Source organism: Felis catus, chromosome D3, assembly GCF_018350175.1.
Source record: "Felis catus isolate Fca126 chromosome D3, F.catus_Fca126_mat1.0, whole genome shotgun sequence".
NCBI lineage: Eukaryota > Metazoa > Chordata > Mammalia > Carnivora > Felidae > Felis > Felis catus.
The window spans coordinates 57256704-57279354 of NC_058379.1; the positions used below are offsets into that span (position 1 = coordinate 57256704).

The 22651-nt window shown below is 39.6% G+C and overlaps 1 protein-coding gene across 2 annotated transcripts; it reads right to left on the reverse strand.

Annotated features, from left to right (window-relative positions):
* Positions 1-304: 304 nt before the first annotated feature.
* On the reverse strand, positions 305-22642 carry SLC39A6 (solute carrier family 39 member 6). 2 transcript variants are annotated; one of them, XM_045042098.1, is made up of 10 exons: positions 22504-22642; positions 19927-20661; positions 18279-18462; positions 16816-16985; positions 14579-14797; positions 9246-9351; positions 5432-5809; positions 4160-4240; positions 2645-2835; positions 305-1517 (listed from the first exon to the last, which is right to left on the reverse strand). In XM_045042098.1, the coding sequence occupies exons 2-10, from the start codon at positions 20650-20652 to the stop codon at positions 1365-1367; spliced, it is 2208 nt and encodes a 735-aa protein (XP_044898033.1). In that variant the 5' UTR covers positions 20653-20661; positions 22504-22642; the 3' UTR covers positions 305-1364. The 2 variants fall into 2 exon arrangements, with proteins under 2 accessions (XP_044898033.1, XP_044898034.1); XM_045042099.1 differs by lacking the exon at positions 22504-22642 and adding an exon at positions 22346-22477.
* Positions 22643-22651: the final 9 nt, after the last annotated feature.

The following is a 22651-nucleotide window of genomic DNA, read 5'->3' on the forward strand; positions in this document are numbered from 1 at the left end:
CTTGGTGGAAAAGATTTTCAAACGGAGTTAAGGCCACCTAATAATATAAATGAGTTGATAAGTATACTATAATCTGGATTGTACTTAAAATTAGACATCTCAAATTCATAGAGATGAAAGTAAAATGGTGGTTACCAGGGGCTGCGGAAGGAGGAAATGAGTTGTTATTTAGTGGGTGTAGAGATCCAGTTCTGCAAGATGAAAAAGCTCTGGAGACCCACTGCACAGCAGGGTGAATATACTTTAATGAACTGTACACTTACAAATGGTTACGACGGTAAAAGACAGAAAAGAAAATCAGGTATCTGATACCAAGCTGACATGGGGGATTTATTTTGTAGAAAAGCAACATCTAGAGAATGCCACAGACAGCCCTAGTATGTCTAAAGTACTACATATAAACATGATAATTGCTGAAAGTGACAACACTGAAGCACTGAAAGATACCAAAGTACTTTCTGAATCCAAGAAGTCAAATTACACTCAGAATGGTTTTCAGGTCTTTACCTATCTCAAAGTTCTAATACGCTGACATCTGGCAAACCAGATAACCAGAACACTCAACAGCCAAGTTTTCTGACCATACATAAACTTACTCGTACTCATCCGGTATATCTCCATACAAATATTTTAAGATTCCAATTTCTTGGTTAAGCTATATATGCTTGAGCTCATTAAATATACTTAAGACTTCTCTATTATACAAAGTTAAATGTACAACTAAATTAGTAAAAAGTGCTCACTGTGGTTTATTTTACTCTGACAAAAATGTTTATGCATGTGTACTCTATACTAATACTGCTTTTTTTTAATTCAAAAATTTCCTTCTCTTTTATAACTAGTTTTGTGACTTTTTTGGGTAAGGTATCTGTGTCTTCTTTATTCTTACAGATTCTTCTTTTTATTTCTTAGCTTAAATTCAGTACGAGCTTTATTGGTATCTTAGGCTTTGTGTGTGTCCTTGCTCCTCAACACCAGCAGTTCTTCAGAGGCCTGACATCCAGCATGGAGCTTGCTGTGTTAGATTAGTTCTACAAAAAGGATTCAAGACATTTTCCCTGAAATATACAGAATATGTCATGCCAAATCTCTTGTTTATACAATAAACTGGTAAAACTGGTAAATTGCACATACAGCTCATATTCCCAAAACAGAATAACTTAAATATTAAAACGTACCTTTATGTTACCACCAAAACTGACCTTATAAAGCACAACAAATGGAAATATTCAATTAAAAAAAACACACAAAATCCACTAACTGTAAAGTCTGCATATCACAGCGTAAGAACTCTCATTTCCCTATGACCTATTCAAACTACAGACAGCTATATTTTTTAAGCTACTCTAGAAGTTACACCCTAATTAGAAATTTATACGAAACACAATTTTATGTTCAAATATGGAAATAAGCAACATAATTCCAAAACCCAAAAGTATTCCAGCATTCTGTAAAAAGAAATATCCCCAGCGGCTACATCCATGGTCACTAGCATCATTGTGCAGCATCTCAGGTACCTTAAAGAAAAAAAAAAAAAAGGGCAACATTTAAGTTTTCAGAACCACAAATTTGTTTTTATTACAGAACAGTATATAGTATATAGTATACGGTAATATTAGTTGTATACGTAGCTGGATATACTGAGTCAACTCCTTAAAACAGGACCTTAAAACAGGACATGTTGACTCTAGCTAATACTGCCACACAGCATTTCCCAGCAGTTTATCTTTTTTTATGCTTATTTGAGAGAGAGCGCGTGCATACGGAGCACGTGCACCATCAGCGCAGACCCCAATGCAGGGCTTGATCCCACGAACCACGAGATCATGGTCTGAGCCGAAATCAAGAGTCAGACACTTGATAATCAACTGAGCCACACACGCACCCCTCCCAGCAGTTTAATTAATAATGATTATTCACAGTATGCTCAACAAGCCACAGTCTTTATTGGTCCAGTTTGCTCCACTATAAGATGAAGAGCTATACTGATTATGCTGCTTCAGTTACTGTGTATAGCTGAACTGAACATGACATATAGCTCACCTAAGTTCAGAGATCTGGAACTCTTACATTATATAGAAGTTCGGCAGATTAGCTGGGATTATTGTGTGGATTTTGGTGACAAAAAAAAAAAAGTAACTCCTTTGTCCATTAGTAAGAAACTTATGAACATTCTCAAGTATACACAGCATGCCAACAAAATGTGACATGCGCTGGGTTTCCTACAAATCTATACACAATTCAATACCTGATTACTGAGATTCTACCTTCAAGAAGACACATCAGAAAGGGGTAGATATTTCTGTGTATCCTGATACACATTAGGATAAATGTGCTTGTGATCAATAATCCAAAAAGATAAACTCTAAAGAGCCTGTATTTTCTATGTTATTTTACTAAAGTATAGATTCCCTTATCACTACAGCATTTAATATAAAGCCTTTTTATTATTTATTTACTTAAAAAGTTAGCTCTATCCCCAGTGTGGGGCTTGAACTCACAACCCTGAGATCAAGAGTCACATGCTCTACTGAGCCAACCAGATGCCCCTTAATCTAAAGCCTTTATAAAAATAAGATTTCACTGAGCATTTTCTCTATTTTATCATTCATCAACACTATAATTAAACTTCTTAAAAACTTACCATATCAACCAGAGCAACATACATGAATAAGCCAGCAGTAAGTGCAAATATCCACATAGAAACATTTTCGGCATAATGACCAATGAAGATTCCCGTTGCCATTCCAAGATATGCCAGCATGGCTGACAGAGCATTATAAAGAACAGCCTGCTTAACAGTCATGCCAGCCTTTAGTAAAACAGCAAAGTCACCTTTCATAGAAAACAAAGAGGGACAAAGTAATAAAAGCTCACTTTTAAGACACAAACCCAACAGATTTCCCAATTTACAAAATTCTCTAATTTTTTTGAGGGGAAAAGAAAAAGCAGCAAACTTAAGAATTACCCAGGGGTTAACAGTGTTAGTGTAAATCACCTAACAGCTCTATAAATTAAGATTTTGGTTTTTAAGTTTGTGATTGTTTGTTTGCTTGTTTATTTATTTATTTTGAGAGAGAGAGAGAGGGCAGAGAGGGAAAGAGAGAGAAGCCCAAGCAGGCTCCACACTATCAGCACAGAGCCTGATGTGGGGCTCAAATTCACAAACCGAGATCATGACCTGAGCTGAAATCAAGAGTCAGATGCTTAACCAACTAGGCTACCCAGGACCCCTAAATTATTTTTTTCCAGTTTTTGTTATGGCTTTCACTTTGTCGATGAATGATAAATACCACAAACCTACTATTGTGGTCTTGCACTGTCTTCAACAAGCTTGTAACTGGCCATCAAGAAGAGAGTGGAGAACAGATGAAATGATTAGCATATGATAAAGGCAATTTATAATTAAGAGCTAAAGAGTCTAATGTTCCAGTTATAAAAGGAGAAAGAGACAAATTAAGATAGGAATAGCTGAGAGAGGCTTAATGAAGCATGAAGGATCTAGAATGTGGAACATAAACCAGATGTTGAGGATCATAAACATTGAGTAGGCAGATGGGAGGCCTTGTGAATGGCAGAACACATGCCAAGGAGCAAAAGTGAAAATGGCATCACAGGTGTGTGCAAATATGTGTCTGTAAAAAGAAAAACAAAGACATGAACTGGGATCCAGAACAACTCTGGGAAGGTTTTAAGTCCTGGTGACAGAAGAGAAAAATATTCAAAACATAATTCATCAACTTCCCTTTTCTTCAGCTGTAACAAGTCTCTTTGCCAACTTATCTCTGTTAACAAAAGATGACTCTTATTCCTGTGGTCTTATTCATATTGTAGGTATGAAGATAATGATCACTGATGTCACCAGCATGCTGGTGTAAGAAGATATGTGGTAGGGAAAGAGGACATGGGAGGAGACCCAGGTTTCTCTCTGGCAACCCCACATGGACAATTGTGTAATTATACTTATAGGGTCAGAGTTCTGGCTGGAAACAAACTTGTACAACTTGTACTCAGTAAGAAAAGAAAGCTAGACAGGTTAGCAGACTTCTAAGAAGGCATGAAAATTACAAAGAAGTTTGCTGGAACTCTGAATAGCAAAAGCCAGCAATACTAGGATACTTCATCCCCCTGGAAAATGCCATTTATGTGGTTCTCTTACCTAATTCATGTGGCAACTCGTGACAAAACACAGCAACAGAAGTACTTAAACCACTTGATAAACCTTCAGTAAAAGCAGCCCCTGGGTAAAAATCAGAGAAAGTTTGGCTACATTATATCGTGGGTGTTTTTAAAAACAACTTACCAGCTTACGAAACAAGGTAAAAGATGTGAACCATATTCTGGTCGTAAATAAACAGAACTTTCCCAGCTGTACTCCGTATCTCCTTTATAAGTAATGTTAGATTACATTCCATTAGGTTTACATTTCCCAGTGGAGCATAAGCAGGTACGAGAGAGAAGGGAAAGTTCCCCTATGCCTCAGAGTGATTAGAGGATCTTCCCACAGACCTGGGAAGTAACTGCAACCACGTAAAACATTTATGTAAAAAATAAACTGATTTAAAAGGTTTAAAAGAAAACACAGCAGTCAGGAGTTTCGCTGGCCTCAGAAGAATTCACTATGTAATTAGACTTGTTTACATTCATTCATTCTTTCATTGTCTACCAAGGACAGTCTAGGACAAATGGCTCCCCCCATTTTAAAAGCTAACACCATATATAACTGACTGCTTATACAGGGTGACTGAGCACCTGCACGTCCTCCTTTGCTGCTCATGCTGTGCACAGTACATACAGGAGGGAGAGCACCAGGCTTCCAGGGGGCCAAGGCCTGGGCGCATCTGCCCGGCTGCACAACAGCACTACCTCCTGGGGCAGGTGGTTCGCTTTGCCAGGCCTCAGCTGCCGAACCAGTAATCATTTCCATTGCTCCTTCCAGCATCAAGTTACTAAAACTCATAAGTATTCTATTATCTCTCGATTGTGATACAACAATTTAATAGCAAAAACTAGTGTTTTGGATAGAGATTCGTAACTGAACTTATCAGACATGCCAAGATGATTTTGGTATAAAAGATGATGAAAATTCTCTTCCCTTAATACTATTTTATAGATAAGGGAACTTAAATGTAAACAGAAACAAAACCAAAACACATGCTCTGTACACATTAGATCTTGATCTTAAGACTGCAAATTAAAATAACTGTTGATAGTTACAAGTTAGGTAATGGGCTAGGCAGTTGTAGCACTTAACCTTACCTAATATTTATTGAGAACTTCGTTGTCGAAGTAGCTACAGAAGAAATAACATTTTGATAATCTTAGAAGTTAACAGCCTTATCAAAATCAACCTATTCTTTGTTAAAATTGGACTGGTAGCTTAATGTGACATTTTCAGAGTCAAACAACAAGCAACTATGTAGATGTATACCAATTGCCAGGCCATCGCTGAAATTGTGCAGGCCGTCGCCCATTATCACCATCCAGGCCAATGTGGCGATGCCGGCGTCTTTCAGCTCCTCCCGAGAGTAGCGCTGACTGTGGCTGTGGGGGTGGTGGTTTTGGTGGTGGTGGTGGTGGAGGATATGATGATAGTCATGATGATGGTGAATGAGATCGTCTGATTGGCCGAGGGTATCATGGAAATGCGAATGGCACTTATTCTTGCACCCTCGGGGTACATATTCATTATAGACTTCTTGCGGATGAGCATGAGCTATCATGACCTCTTCTTCTTCCAAGATTGCTGGCTGTTGAGAATCAAAGTGGGAAGGCTCCTGTGAGTCTGCTCGTAAATAGCCTTCAGGTCCTAGGTATAAACACAAAGGACATTGGGAAAGAGTCAGAAAACTTTGTTAATGTGCCTGGACACATTTCAAACAGTCCCACTGACAAAGATCACTGACAAAAAGATCTTAGAGCATGGCAAGTACTAAACAGAGTGAAGCTTATGAAAAACATGATCAGGCTTCACAGCGACATGCAGACATGAGCCTGGACCACTTTCTTACCCCATACACAAAAATAAACTCAAAATGGATGAAGGACCTAAACGTAAGACAGGAAGCCATCAAAATCCTCGAGGAGGAAGCAGGCAGAAACCTCTTTGACCTTGGCTGCAGCAACTTCTTACTCAACACATCTCCAGAGGCAAGGGAAGCAAAAGCAAAAAGGAACTATTGGGACCTTATCAAGATAAAAACTTCTGCACAGCCAGTGAAGGAAACAAACAACAAAACTAAAAGGCAACCTAAGGAATGGGAGAAAATATTTGCAAATAACATATCAGATGAAAGGTTAGTATCTAAAATCTATAAACAATGTATCAAACTCAACACCCAAAAAGCAAATAATCCAGTGAAGAAATTGGCAAAAGACATGAACAGACACTTTTCCAAAGAAGACATCCAGATGCCTGACACATGAAAAGAGCCTCAACATCACTCATCATCAGGGAAATACAAATCAAAACCACACTGAGATACCACCTTACACCTGTCAGAATAGCTAACATTAACAACTCAGGCAACAACAGATGTTGGTGAGGATGCAGAGAAAGAGGATCTCTTTTGCACTGTAGGTGGGAATGCAAACTGGTGCAGCCACTCTGGAAAACAGTATGGAGGTTCCTCAAAAAATTAAAAATAGAACTACCCTACAACCCAGCAATTGCACTGCTAGGTATTTATCCAAACAATACAGGTGTGCTGTTTTCAAGGGGCACATGCACCCCAATGTTTATAGCAGCACTATCGACAATAGCCAAAGTATGGAAAGAGCCCAAACATCCATTGACAGATGAATGCATAAAGAAAGTGCGGTGTGTGTATACACACACACACACACACACACACACACACACACAAATAGAATATCACTTGGCAAAAAAGAATGAAATCTTTCCATTTGCAACTAGAGGATATTATGCTAAGTGAAATGAGCCAGTCAGAAAAAGACAAATATCATAGGACTTCACTCATATGTGGAATTTAAGATACAAAACAGATGAACATAAGGGAAGGGAAGCAAAAATAACATAAAAACAGGGAGGGGACAAACAGAAGAGACTCTTAAATATAGAGAACAAACTGAGGTTTGCTGGAGGGGTCGTGGGAGGGGAGATGGGCTAATGGGTAAGGGGCATTAAGGGAGACACTTGTTGGAATGAGCACTGGGTGTTCTATGTAGGGGATAAACCATGGGATTCTACTCCTGAAATCATAATTGCAATATATGCTAACTAACTTGGATGTAAATTAAGAAAGAAAGAAAGAAAGAAAGAAAGAAAGAAAGAAAGAAAGAAAGAAAGAAAGAAGAAAATACAAACATCAACAGGTTTTTATTGAATTTTAAGAAATGGTCTCACAGATTAAGAATGGATTTTAAACTTTAGCCTTCAATAACAACCGCTCAGATTCTTCCTTGATTTCTTTTGCCTTCTTACGTTTTTTCTTTTTCAAGTTTTTATTTAAATTCCAGTTAGTTAACATACAGTGTTAATATCTGCCTCCTTACATTTTTGAAAGATGACTGTTTTCTTGATTATAAAAGCACCACATACTTTAGAAAAACATTTAAGAAAAATACTGAAATTTGGAAATAAAAAACATGCTTAATCCTATCATCCAACTTCTTCTGTTTTGAGGGCAAAGTTCAAGGAAAAACAAGTACTGTATTTGAAATACAATTATCACCAAGGACCATTTATTGTGCAAAGAGAAGTAAATTAAACTGCAACAATAAAGTTTTGTTTTTTTCTCTTTGTCTTGTCCACTGATGACACTTTTCTTGGGAACATTCTGACCCTGTGGTCCAATCCTAGGGCAGCTATTTCTGCTCAATGTTACATATTTCACTGGACTCCATTAAAAAGGCTGAAGAGAGAAGAGACACAAGAAAAAGAGCAAGAACATTTCACTTACTCTTTAGAGAAAAAAACGTGAAAAAACAAAGGGTGGACAGGAAACCTTACAAGTAGGCAGTAGCAAAAAAGTAGTTTTTTCTCCTTTGTCAGCTGGCAACTATGTAGTGAGCACCTACACTGGCCAGTACCCTGCTGGGCACTGGGGATGGAATGGAGCATGACAAGGTCTCTACCTTCAAGGAAGTTACGTTCTTGTGGGGTGACAGCCATATTTGATAAGGAAACACATGTATAAATAAGGTCATTTAAGGCACCAGAAAGCATGGAAAAAAACAGAAAAGGTTAATGTGAAGGACAGTGACCGGGAAACCTTTGTCTTTTGGTGATCAAGGAAGGCCTCTGACCCCCAAATGATGGGAGAAGGAATTTGTGTGAAGATCTGATAAGAGGCTTTCAAGAAGAAACAACAGCGAATGCAAGGCTCCGAGATAAACCTGGTGTGCTCACAGAATGACAAGAAGGCCAGTGAAACTGGACACAATGAACAATGAAAGAGTTGATGGCGAGGAGTCTGGTTTAAAAATTTATTAACTCAATCCGTCTAACAAGAAATGCCAAGCTAATAGTCAGGTTACAGGAAAAATAGGAACTTTACAGTGGAGCATCATGTTAGGTGGCACATCATGTCACTGAAAAGGATACAATATCACATTGTGGTATTCCTGCCCAAAATGATCAATTAATCATAAAAAAAAAAAGAGAGAGAGAGAAACCCCAAGTGGGGGACAACTAGACGCAACATTTGATTCTGGATTATACTCTGGACCAATTTTTTCTTTGGGTGGAGGGAGAATATAAAGGAGTCATTAAGACAACTGGAAAAACATGAATGATATCTACAGAGACTAGATAATGGCATAGTATCAGCATTAATTTCCTGATTTCAGTAACTGAACTGTAGTTATAGAGCACAGTGTCCTTTTTCTTAAAAAAAAAAAAAAAAAAAAACATACTGAGCATTTGGGGATACACAGACATCTCATCTGTAACTTACTTTCAAATGGTTTAGCAAAAAATTGTGTATGTGTACTCACAGAGAAACAGAATGATAAACGTAGGTAAAATAACTGGGGAATATACGAAAGAGATACAGAAATTCTTTATTATTCTTGAAACTTCTCTGTATGTCTGAATTTACCTCTGGAAAAATAAATATAATATAAACAACTTACAATTAAGAAGAAAAGGTATAAGATATTTCAAAAGTAAAAAAGAAAACATTTAAAAAGGGACATAGTCCCCTCTCTTCCAGATAGTCTAAGCTGCCTGTAAATCACAGAGCAATCGACTACCTCCAGCCCTCAGATGTGTTAAGACTTACGATCGTCTGCATCTACTTTCTCCTCATTTGTTGAAAGTTGAGATTCATACTTGGACAGCTGCTTCTTAATCTCCACATCATCATCATTTTCAGGTTTTTTCTGATTCTAAAATGGCAAGGGAAAGCCATACTTTAAAACAGTTGACTTGCTTAGGTGTACAACTGTAAACAAACAGTTAAGCAAAAGATTCAGAAAAAGACAACACAGTAAACGAACTTTACTGGAATAAAAGTCATCCAAAGGCAGGCAGGGCCTATAGTTAACTTATACAGCACCTAGTAGTGTGTTCTAGACGTAATAACTGCTCAGAAAGGTGAATTGTCAAAGCTCCAATAATAGGAAATGTTGCAAAATCACATAGTCATCTTTCTCAATGTCCCCCATGTCATCTACTTTTAAGTGTGCTCTGGGAGCCTGTTAGAAATGAACAATCTTGGGCCACACTCCAGACCTAATGAATCAACATAGGGATTTTAACTAGATTAGATGCCCAGATGATTCATACACACATTAAAATTGAACTCTGCCCCAGGCTATCAATTTGGAATCAACTAGAGACATTTTCTCCAGCATTTAGTGAGCTGCTAACCAACTACTTGGTTCTCTCTCCATTCCTCTTTTGGACACTGAAACCACATATTTCCCATACTTTTTATAACCTGAAACTATACTGTAACACTGATTAAGTATTTCCTATTAAAACTAAAATACTTTTCCTGTAATAAAACACCATTAACAAGCTTTCTTTTTTTATTAAAAAAAAATTTTTTTTAAATCTTTACTTATTTTTGAGAGAGAGAGAGAGACAGCATGTGAGCAGGGGAGGAGCAGAGAGAGAGGGAGACACAGAACAAGTAGCAGGCTCCAGGCTCCGAGCTGTCAGCACAGAGCCCGACGCGGGGCTCGAACTAACAAACTGTGAGATCATGACCCGAGCCGTAGTTGGACACTCAACCAACTGAGCCACCCAGGCGCCCCCAGCTTTCTTTTTTTCAACAAATCTCTACTGGTTAGCCTTAAACTTATCATTAGGTTTTTTAACCACCTCAATACCATGCTTGAGATATTATCCTTACCTCTGAGCCCAAGCATAATGGTCACCATTTGAACATTGGTGCCTATGCATGATTTACTCATGTAGAAGGTAATATTCAAAATGACATTCAACATCTGTCAATATTCAGTATTCAAAACTGTCACACAAATAATATATTTCTTATTTGCAGTACTTTTGAATATGATTTAATTACTACTGGACCTGAGATTTCATTCTGGTGACAGCATATAAAATATCTGTACATTCTTATACATTTTTAAAGGCAAGCACACAGACACATCTTTTAAAAAAATTTTTTTAAAAATCTTTATTTATTTTTGAGAGAGAGACAGAGTGTGAGCAGGGGAGGAGCAGAGAGAGAGGGAGACACAGAATCTGAAGCAGGCTCCAGGCCCTGAGCTGTCAGCACAGAGCCCGACACGGGGCCTGAACCCACGAACTGTGAGATCATGACCTGAGCCAAAGTCGGACGCTCAACCAACTGAGCCACCCAGGTACTCCCTTTTTTTTTTTTTTTTTTTTTTAATGTCTTATTTAATTTTGAGATGGGGGTTGGCGACAGGGGGAGACACAGAATCCAAGACTCCAGGCTCTGAGCCGTCAGCATCATAAGCTGAAGTTGGACGCTTAACCGACTGAGCCACCCAGGCCCCCACATCTTTTTTTTTTTTTTAATGTTTATTTATTTTGACACACAGAGAGAGAGAGAGAGAGAGAAAGAGAGAGAGAGAGAGAGAGAGAGAAAATCCAAGCAGGTTCTGCCCTGTCAGCACAGAGCTGGACACGGGGCTTGATCTCAAGAATGCTGAGATCATGACCTGAGCTGAAATCAAGAGTCAGATGCTTACACTGAGCTACCCAGGAGTCTCCACAGACATATCTTTATACCTACCCCTAGCTTAATGCCTTAAACAGAGAAAGTACTTCAATATTTGAGACAAGAAATGAATTCAGGATATTTTATATCACTTCAGTTAACGCTTTCTTATTGGGCAATGACTCACCCTAGAACCTACAGTTTAACCAATTCTTTCATTCTATAAGTATTGGGGACCCATAATGTTCCCTATGCTAAGTGCTGGCAATATAGCATAAAACAAGATACGCCTGGTCTCCGTTTTCATGGAGCTTATCACCCACGGGAAGGGAGACTGCACAGATACAATGATTAAACAATTCTTCAATGGCTATTTTTGATATGTTTTATAAAGGAAAAACACATAGTGCTATGAGAGTGTATAACAAGACGCAACTAAGTTCCAGGACAGGTTTCCTTGAGAATATGATACTTATACCAAGACCTAAAGAAAGCAGGAGTTTGTGGGGGGTAGGGTGGCTGTGGAGGAGCAGAGGTGGATGTATTCCAAGCAGGGAAAAAAGCAGGTGGGAGGGCCCTACAACAGGAAGGGGCCAGCCCCACCCCACCCCACCAATGAAAGCAACGTAAGGTGGTTGGGGCTTAGTAGGTCAGAGATGGGGCTAGAGAGGAGGCTGGGTGGCAGAAAGAGACCTAGACAATGCAAATCAAGTTAAAAGTGTGGACTCTGTCCTGAAAGTATCAACAAGTCACTGGAAGGATTTTCAGTGGTGGTTACAACTTCACCAGATTTTCCATTTAAACAAATGACTTTGCCTGCTCTGTTCTGGACTGGGAGAAGAAAACAATAAAATAATGTAGACAGTCCAGTTAGGAAGTGACTGCTAACACCTAGGTAGGAGATAAGCATGGTTTAGACCAGCATGATAGCAAAGAAGAGGGAGAGAAACTGAAAGACTGTGGATGTATTTAATAAAACTAGCTTGGATATGAGGATAAGGGAGATGTTATAGATGACTTTCAGGTTCCTAGAGTGAGCAATAACTTTCACTGGTAGAAAAAAGGTTTTGAGGTTGAACTTATTATAAAGGCCCAACTATCTATAAAGTATGAGATGTAACCTAGTCTGCATATAGAGATTTCAGATTGACATACATAGTATGATATATGGAATCGTCCAGAGTACAGAATGGATGTCTTAAGGAAAATGCTAGGTAAAATGTCCTGTTATGAGGCTGAAGAAGCTCTCAACACTCACCATATAATGGAGAGTTTTTATTTAATGTTTCTTATACATTCAACAGATATTTGTTAAGTATCTATTATGTGCCAGATGGCATTCTAGGCATTGGAGATGTGGCAGAGGTCCTGGGTCTTAACAGTTTATATTCCAGTAGAAACTATTTTAGAAAAGATATCATCAAGCTTCTTCGACTACAAGACAAAGTAATGTGTACATAGTAAAAGACATAATACATCGTAATATCACTGATGCATTTAAAAACATTGGTCATGGGGCGCCTGGGTGGCTCAGTCAGTTAAGTGTCCAACTCCTGACCTTGGCTCAGGTCATGATCTCATGGTTTATGGGTGTGAACCCCACATCGGGCTCTGCTCTGATGGTGCCAAGCCTGCTTGGGATTCTGTCTCTCCTTCTCTCTGATCCTCCCCCACTTGTGCTTTTTCTAAGATGAATAAACATAAAAATAATTTAAAAACATTGGTGATGACAGAAGACTGATTTCACAACTCATTGGATTATAACCTGGAGTTTAAAAATAATTGTTCTCTATTAAATAAGAGAGAACCTGCTTCTTAAGAGTCTCATATTAAAGAGTACCAGATTAAAGAAAAGCTATCTTTAGGTAAATTTGAAAACTAAATTGAAATTAGAATGTTAAAGAAATGATGGCATTTGAACCAGGGAGACAACAATACAAACAGACCTCTAAACCCCCACCTCTTCCAAAAGAAAACTAAAAAGGATCATTTGTTTTTCTAAGGAAAGAATTCCAGAGAATGTAAACAAGTAGGATATATCCTCAAATTAGTCCCAGGGAAGTGCGTGGGACGATGGGAACGTGGAAGAGGACTCCTGGATTAAGAATGAACAAGCTATTCTTACTTCCTTTCTTTCCACTAAATTTAGGTCCAGCAAGAAGGCGGCTCAAAATTTGTAGCTTGAGATTTTAGTGGATGTCAAATCTATCGGGGCAAATAGTCACAGGATGAACGAGGCACTCTCCTGGTCATACACGCACTTGTTTCCCACAGGGAGCTCTGTGTTCAGCAAGAACAACTATGTTCGTTTTCAAACCTCTGCATGCCAGTTATACTTGTTATTGTAATTGCACAATTAAATTACGTACAGCTCAAATTGTGAAATGATGGTGAGAATAGGTACATCTGTGAAACCTTAAGTTGAATGCTTTTGAAAGATTCAAAGGCAAGGTGCTAAAAAAAAAAAAAAAAAAAGACTATCAAGTTATGTAAAGCAACCACTGCATAAAACTTTAAAAATTTACAAAACCTAAACTCTACCTTCGAATAGCTTTGCTAACGTATAACCTCTTGCTCAACTTGAGAGAAACTGAAATTGGAGATTGTGGATGAAGTCGCATGGCTATAGGAAAACAATGGTCATACGGAACTCCAACTCAAAATCCTGGTCAACATCAAATGACCAGAATATGAATGTATGAATGTTTTATATTAATTAAGACATCTAAGATGTGCACGTGCCCTTTTTACAAGTTTCCATAAAGACAGTCTTTTGACTGACTTGCCTGGTCACATCAGACGAGAGGTGGCAAATAACCACAGGCGACACATTGAGTGTTTTTACCAGAGATAAGGAGCCTACTGTTTGCCTTCATACTACTTTCTGGTGTCAATTTGCAAAGGACAAGACTGTGAAAGTCACAAACCCTCTTAAATGCAACAGAATATTCAGCTACTGGGTGAATAAAGTTAATCAAGCAGTTAATGCTAACTACCAATAAATACCAACAGTGTATCCATAATGCTTCTTTAAAAAAACACAAGCAAACCTTTACTGACAGGTATGATTGACACTGAAAACTGTGCACATTTAAAGTATATAAATCAATGAACTTGGGTATATATCCCCGTGAAACCATTGCCACTATAAAGGCCATAATCGCGATGCTTCTGACCTTTAAGGCTTTAAGGCTCTGTTTGTGTCTTGTTTGGTCGTTTATACAGATTGTCATCCTTTGCAGTTCTTTCCCTCGCCTGAGTTTGAAAGGAACACTGAAAATAGAGAACTCCCGGGCTATCAATAATATGAATGCCTCTGGGAACAAAAATTATCTCAGGGTACTGAATTCCTCTCAAATGAAGATCACACCCCCTGGACAAGCTCAGCTAACAGTCTAGTTAGAGTACTACTCAAATAAATGTCTGATGTATAGTAAGTACACAGTACTTTTTCTTACCTTTTTCTTCTTATCTTTAAACTGCTTGATCAATGTGAGCACATGTTCGACGAGAAACATGAAATACAAGCCACCCAGAGCTGTCAGACCCTTCCACGTGGAATCAAAATAGGTACTTTCTTCTATGTTTTCAGAAGACAGATGACTGAAAAGTGGCCCTCTCTTCGCTTCCATTGCTGGTTCTTCATGGCTGTGACTGTGCTGGTGACTTGCGTGAGACTAAAGGGAAAACAATGTGTGTGTCAGAAAAACTGGCCAAGATAATAAGGTCAAATACGAAAACATTCAGAATTAGTCAAGTAATGGGATACTTCAGAGCTCAGAGGGAAGTTCAATACATGAAAAAAAAATGACCCGCAGTCAGCTAGCAATTTAGATCTTAATGTACCATGTGCTAAGGCACTTAACAGACTGCATTTGTTTAGTGTGAAGACAGATACCTTCCTTAGTAACTCTCACATAGGTAACGGGTATTTTCAATGTTTGACAAGTGACCAGGGCCACAGATAGCAGGGAACTGCCAGATTTAACAGACATACAGTGTTTACTGTCTACACTCCAAACTGAAAAAGCCCACACTAGTCCTGTCACTGTGGTTACAAGAAGCCCCGTGTGTATCACGGGCCCTGGCAGGTACCTGAGATCCAGGTGTGTGGCCCCAGCAGTCCGCAGCTGGGTGCGGTAGGAACTGCCACCACTGCGTGTCAGGCAACTGAGTGTGGAGCACACCAGCCGAGACAAGATGGGGGGCGGGGCACGGGGCACCCTACCCATCAGCTGCTTGGTGCAGCAGGTATTCCTGAACAAGTGCCTTCTGGGGCCCAGGGAACTCATCACAGCAAAATATATGTAGTACTCTAGGAATGATTTTTTTCCCTGCTTACCTATGAACCTCTGAGGAAAATTTAAAGGATGAGATCCTATTATTTTAAGTATTTAATGGAGCTATCAAATAAACTTTACATAATTTAAGAATTTACTTGTGTCAATGAGTGTGAATCTCATAAATTCAACTCTCAAGGAAAATTCGTTTCTTGAGTACACAGAGAATCAGTTTATATTTCTGTGGCAAATACACTAATGTAAGCAGATAATTCACGTTACAATCTATCACAGTAATATCTGAGCAGAATCTGTCTCCTTCTATTAACTGGGTTCAAAAAGTTAAATTCTTTATTTAATAAAGTCCCTTAAAGAAAAAAAGCAAAAAACAAACCATGAACATATATGCAGATCTAGAACAAAAATGCAGCTTTCAGTTACCAGTTTTTTGTTTAATTTTATTAAAAAAATTTTTTTAACTTTTTAAAAAATGTTTATTCATTTTTGAAAGAGATAGAGCGTGAGTTGTGGAGGGGCAGAGAAGGAGACACAGAATCTGAAGCAGGCTTCAGACTCTGAGCTGTCAGCACAGAGCTGATGTGGGGCTCAAACTCACAAACCATGAGATCATGACCTGAGCCAAAGTCGGATGCTTAACTGACTGAATCACCCAGGCACCCCTAAAAAAAATTTTTTTTAAGTTTTATTTAAGTAATTTCTACAACCAAAATGGGTCTTGAACTCACAACCCTGATATCAAGAGTTGCATGTTCTTCTGACTGAGCCAGCCAGGCACTGCCACAAATATATTTTATTTATTTATTCAATGTTTTATCTTACTTTAAAAGACAGGGACGGAGCATGAGCAGGGGAGGGGCAGAGAGAGAGGGAGACACAGAATCGAAAGCAGGCTCTAGGCTCTGAGCTGTCAGCACAGAGCCCGATGTGGGGATTGAACTCGTGAACTGCAAGATCATGACCTGAGCCCAAGTCAGATGCTCTACCGACTGAGCCACCCAGGCACCCCTCCAGCAAATGTACTTTAAAATCAACTTTTCGGGGCGCCTGGGTGGTGCAGTCTGTTAAGCGTCCGACTTCAGCCAGGTCACGATCTCGCGGTCCGTGAGTTCGAGCCCCGCGTCGGGCTCTGGGCTGATGGCTCAGAGCCTAGAGCCTGTTTCCGATTCTGTGTCTCCCTCTCTCTCTGCCCCTCCCCCGTTCATGCTCTGTCTCTCTCTGTCCCAAAAATAAATAAACGTTGAAAAAATTAAAAAAAAAAAAATCAACTTTTCTAAACCAAATCTCTAACCTTTTATATATACCAACACAAAGAATTCTAGTACAAACCAAAAGTTCTTGAATTTTTTCAATGTTGAATAATAAAATATACTAATAAGACAAGTGACTGTACTCACATGTGGGAGGAGGTGTAAAAAAGCATCACCACTCAATGTCCCGACAGCCAGTGCCACAAGGAAACTTAGGAGAAACTTGAAAAACACCCGATTCATGAGAGGCACTAAGATAACGCCCAGCAAGGACAGGAAACTGATGATGGAAATGGCTATAAAGCCACCAACCCAGGCTGTCAAATAAAACACAGCAAAAGGAAAATTACATAATTGTTAAACTTTAAGAGTTTTTTTAAAAGTTATTTATTTTGAGAGAGAGAGAGCACGCATGCACACAAGCAGGGGTGGGGGAGAGGGTGAGATGGGGGGGCGGGGGGGAGATGGCAGGCGTGGGGGGGGGAGAGAGAGAGAGACAATGAATGAATTTTCAAGCAGGCTCCATGCTGTCAGTGAAGAGCCCAATGAGACGTGGGGCTTGATATCACAAACCTTGAGATCATGACATAAGCCGAAATTGATTTGATTTGGATACTTAACCAACTAAGCCACCAGGCACCCCCAAGTTGCATTTCTTAATCTTCTTTCTTTCTTTCTTTTTTTTTTTTTTTAAGTTTATCCATTTATTTTCGAAGAGAGAGAAAGAGGGAGGCAGGGGCAGAGAGAGAGGAGGACAGAGGATCTGAAGCAGGCTCTGTACTGACAGCAGAGAGCCTGATGTGGGGCTTGAACTCATGAACTGTGAGATCATGATCCAAGCTGAAGGCAGACACTCAACTGAGCCACCCGGGCGCCACCTCACCGCCCCCCACGCCCCACCCCGCCCCAAGTTGCATTTCTTAAGCTAAAGAAATACAAACTCAGTGGTAGAGGACTGTGGTAATAGAGCAATGACCAAGAAACCTGCTGCTGGCTCAAATCAACAACCTGACTGAACCCTCCTGGTAAAGAATGTAAGTCTAGTGGAAAGCTCTTTCAGATGGGGGTGAAAAGAGGGCAGAATACTGCTACCAACGATGATTTCTACATCATTTGGGAACTGAGCTTTTCGACTCCCATACAGCTAAATTATGAAAGGGAGAAGAGTTAAAAAAAAAAAAAAAAAAAAAAAAAGAAAGGATGAAAGAGAAGGAAACCAGGAATTCAATAATTTCTTCAGTGAACAAAGCAACTATTCACCATACTTTTTGAGCAACACAGGTCTACGGTAGAGCAGAACTTATCCTAGTTTATTAATTTATTAATAAGAACATACCATTAGGCTCCTAAACAGCAGATATTAACTCTGACCTTCTGAAACAGTGTGACAACATAGAAAAAGCCCAAATTTTGGATGGCCCTGTGGGATGTCCTCACTTACAGTATATTTTTGTTTTTAAGGCAAGGCTAACCAACTTGCTTTGTTCACACTCAGGGCAGAGAACAATTAAGATTAGGCTGAAAATGAATGGATTCATGTCAATATAGGGAAAAGGACAACATAAATATACCTACTTGAAATGATCTTTACATAAGAAAGGCTACCCTACCTATTTGTAAAGAATAGGTCTTTGGAGGGATTTCAGCTTTCTTTTCACTCGTTGTATGAATTAGACACGATCTAGCGTCAATTTGATTGATGATGGCTGGGCAGAGATAGTTGAACTCTGTTGCGTTCAGCAGAACCTGGATGCCCATGCCATGAGACGTGAGTAACTTGGACGCATTGAAACACTGTGGGAAACAAAGCAGTGAAAATCACCAGAAAGCATTCCCATTAGACAATCCAAAAAAATTGTCTGATGATACAACACCCTTTCCACACTGAAGCTACTTCCTTATTTTTTCAAGTCAACCCATTAGCATCAACTGTTGTTTTGAGTACTTTGGAACTTGCCTCAAGCTTCTTGGTGATACTGTGTGACAATGGTGGTGTCCCACTTCTTCTGCCTACTTCTTGGGAGAAGCAGTTTAAATCATCTAGAGAGAAAGCCCTGAGCGGAATAACCTTCAGGATAAATGGACATTCACAAGCCTGTTAACTCATTGTATAAACCTATTAAGGAAATGAGCTTTAATTTTGAGATGGGAGCTCATTAGAGATTGAGAAATATGTTGATTTAGTACTAACGCTACCCTACCTGGCCTAAACAAGTCCAAAACATGTCACTCTTCCAGCAATGACTGTACTTGCAAAACTTAGCTCAGTTCTATCTCCCTGGCAAAAGCTCTACAAGAACGAGAGATTAAATTATGCCAATTACTCTTGTGGAGGGCAAGGCTGGTTAATAAAACAAACCTGTACCAGCAGGCAGCTGTTTCAACAACGTAATTAGACGACAAGCTCAGTTTGAAGAGAATCCCCTCTAGGTAATCTGAACGCCCCTTCTCACACATACACAAAATTGGCAGTGGCACCTGTTTCTCATCTTCTGTAAAGTTACTTTAACTTCCCACAGTTCTTGGCAAATACTACTCAGAACAAACTTTATTACCGGTGTTGCTATGGGAATGACCATTAAGATTATTCTGGAATTGGTACAGTCATATGATGATTTGAATGAAGTGTTCTTTAAGTTTTGCTCATTAATGTGTACCAACTAATTCCTTGTTCTTGACCTCTCTCAGCCAAGGAAAACTGTGCACAGTCTGGAAGTCTAGTCTAAGAAAAATACATGAATTCAGAACCTCACTGCCCAGACTTTTAATCTGTCCACCACATGGTTCTTGGCAGCTAGGACTCCACAAGCCACAGAGATACCTCTTCCAAAAAGGTAACACTATTCTTCTTGCCTTCTTTTGTGTCTTCAGCCACACCTTTCCCTAAAAGATGGATTCTAACTGCTGCTTTTGTGAACTCCCATTTTCTACTTCTCATGAACAAAATCTACCTTTTAAAGGTATTTACTCCAAAAATAACTCTGATAACTGATTTCCACACTCATTTTCAATTCTATTAGAAAATAGTTTTAGCTGCCAGCACCATCGTTACCAAAAAACTATCCCCCAAGTTTTGTATCAGGAATGTTTATAACACAGTAGAGATCAGGACTTTTGGACCAAATGCCTGGATGAGAAAGCAGACATTCCCTTTTCAGTAATTCATCATTTTATTTTTACTTTATACTCCTTACAACTAAAGATAGAACGGCAATGATGGGACAAACAAGCAGGCGTAACGAAAAGCAGTCATCTTACCTCCTGAGTATTTTCATTTGTGTTTCTGGAATACATAAAGCCTTTTCTGGGCTCACTCACAGATTCATTTGTTTTCCTACTGGCCAGCTGGCTCATCCGGCCTTTTTCTGTGATACTGGGTGGAGTAGAACTGCTCACATCTTTGGGGAAAAGTTTTCCAGGTTTTGGAGTGTCTATTGTCTCTAGAAAGTGAGTTCCTTCAGAGACAGTGTTATACATAGTGGAGGTCACTTCACTAGCCGTAACACCATCCTTGATTAAAACATTCCTTCTACTGTTAGCATGTTCTGATCGGTGAGATCCTTTTCCCTGGCTGTTTCTGGGATCTTTACCCGAACTATCAGGCTCATGGTCTGGGCAAAGAGCTTTCCGATTATTTTTATTGGAAGGAGCATGATTACGGTGAGAATGGTGATCATGGTCAGAGTGATGGTCGTGGTCATGGTGTATATGGATTTTTTTAATCTTATCTATGCCTATATTCTGAAGCAATTTCCTGAATCCTTCAACTGACAAGGAATTATTTTCTCCATAGCGATGGAAAAGCTGCTGTAGATGATGTCGCCGTGTGGTGACTGCCAAGTCAACGTTAATGCCAGATTCCCAATTTGTAATAATTTTCTCAGTGGTCTGAGGGAAAGCAGTTGCTGGTTCTAGTTCGTGGAGGGGATTTGTGACTGACAGGGTGAGGGTCAGAATCAAGATTACAGATAAATTCCTCGCCATTGCACCTTCCTAGAGAAAACAGAAAAAAAATTCTTGCTTTCACTTTTTATGAATTAAGAAATTTCATGCTGAAAATTGATACTGAACAATCAAGGTTTACAGAGTATCATTTAGTATGGTTAGTGTAATGCTACATACAGTGAAAATATAAAGAAATATACAAATATACAAATATAAAGAAATATACAAAAATACAAAGAATTCTAGGCCCTACCCTTGAATATACATGAAACAACTGGAGAACAACTGAGTGCTAAGGGACCATAATTAGCACTGAGAAAGCAACAAATAATGCAGAAACTGGAGAGATTCATGTGGTTGCAGCCATACTGGTAATTTGTTATGGTAAGAACAATGATTCAAAAGGAAACAAAACCCAATTATCTCCACCATCATTATTATTTCATAAAACAATCTTTTTTTTTCTTTTTCATAAAACAATCTTTTAACATCGGAAAAAAAAAGTAGAAACGGTAATCTCAGAATTCACATTTATAACTTTTCTTAACTGTATACAAATCAATTTAAGTCTTCTCTCTCCCAATCCCACTCCTCAAAGGCAACCCATTTTGCCAGTGTCTTGTATATCTCTTAGGATATTTTCTATCCATAGTCAAGTAGATGTGTCCTTTAATGACACAAATCGGATCCTTTTTCCCACTCAACAAATGACACCTTTCAGTGTTGGTACATACAGATTGATCTCATTCTCTTGAATGACTGCAAAATGTCACCTCTATTTTTTTTTAATATGAAATTTATTGTCAAATTGGTTTCCATACAACACCCAGTGCTCATCCCAACAGGTGTGTCACCTCTAATTAAACTTCATTAAAAAAATCGTTATGTTCCTATAAAACAGTAAAAATTTTATCATGGACTATCATCACTCATTCACACAATAGTATTTGGAACCAAAGGCCTAACCTCCAGGAAAAGAATCAAGTTGAGCCTTGGGGCGCCTTGGTGGCTCAGTGGCTCTTGATTTCAGGGTTGTAGGTTTGAGCCCCACGTTGGGTGTAGAGATTTAAATCTTAAAAAAAAAAATCTTAACAAGAAATCCCATTTTATTAAAAAAAAAAAAAATCGAGCCTTGAAAAGCAGAACTCAGTTAAACAAGGGAAGGTACAGTCCAGATAAGCAGAAGGACTGATATCTCAGGACCCAGATGTCCAGCACCAATGATGGATGCTGACTGTGACCAAATTCACCTGCCTTCAGCCAAAGAGGTGGAGGTCGGTTCTAGAGCTAGAGAGCAAGGACGGGGTAACTTAGTTCTACCACTTTCAGCCGTCTCCTGCACCAGGAAAAGCTAGTGCTAGGAGGGCTAGCACCTTACAGGGCTAGACTCCTCAAAGAACAATTTTCCGGGCCTGAAGTTTTGGGAATTCAGTTAATATGCAAAGGATAAAGATTAAGAAATCATTCGCAGAAGAGAAAGTCAAGGACCAGAGTGGGTGGGGACAAACACAAACGGGTGGCTCAGAGGGCAGCTCCATGCCTTTCTCCCGGGAGGATGCTTACTTAGGGCGGTTAAGGACCCGCCGCCGGTTCTTCCCTACAAGTCAGCGTGTGTTGAAGAAAAAAGAAAACCTAAAGACAAGGGCCTGGAAAAAGGGGAGAGTGCAGAAAACGGGAAAAAAGGGCACAAAACTGCTTCCAAAGGCTTTCGTATTTTTAAACACGACAGTACCTTCCTCGAATATGAGATGAACAGGACAGACCGTTTCCTCCGAAAGTCCTCCGCTGGACTCCGAAACCCATCTATGCACCCGAAACTGGGAAGTCCGGCCTCCACGGACCGCGAGGTTCCCCCTCTCCGCTGTCCCCTCCCGGACCTGCGGGACTCACCTCTCCGCGGCCTCGCCGTCCCACGGCCCGGCCCCGCGCGCCGGTTCAGTTCCCCGCGGGCGGTCCGGAGGGCTCGGAACCGGTCCGTGCTTCTGTCTCAGAAGCCTCTACAGGGCACGGAGAAGCGGCGGTCTCATCTGCCCGGCTG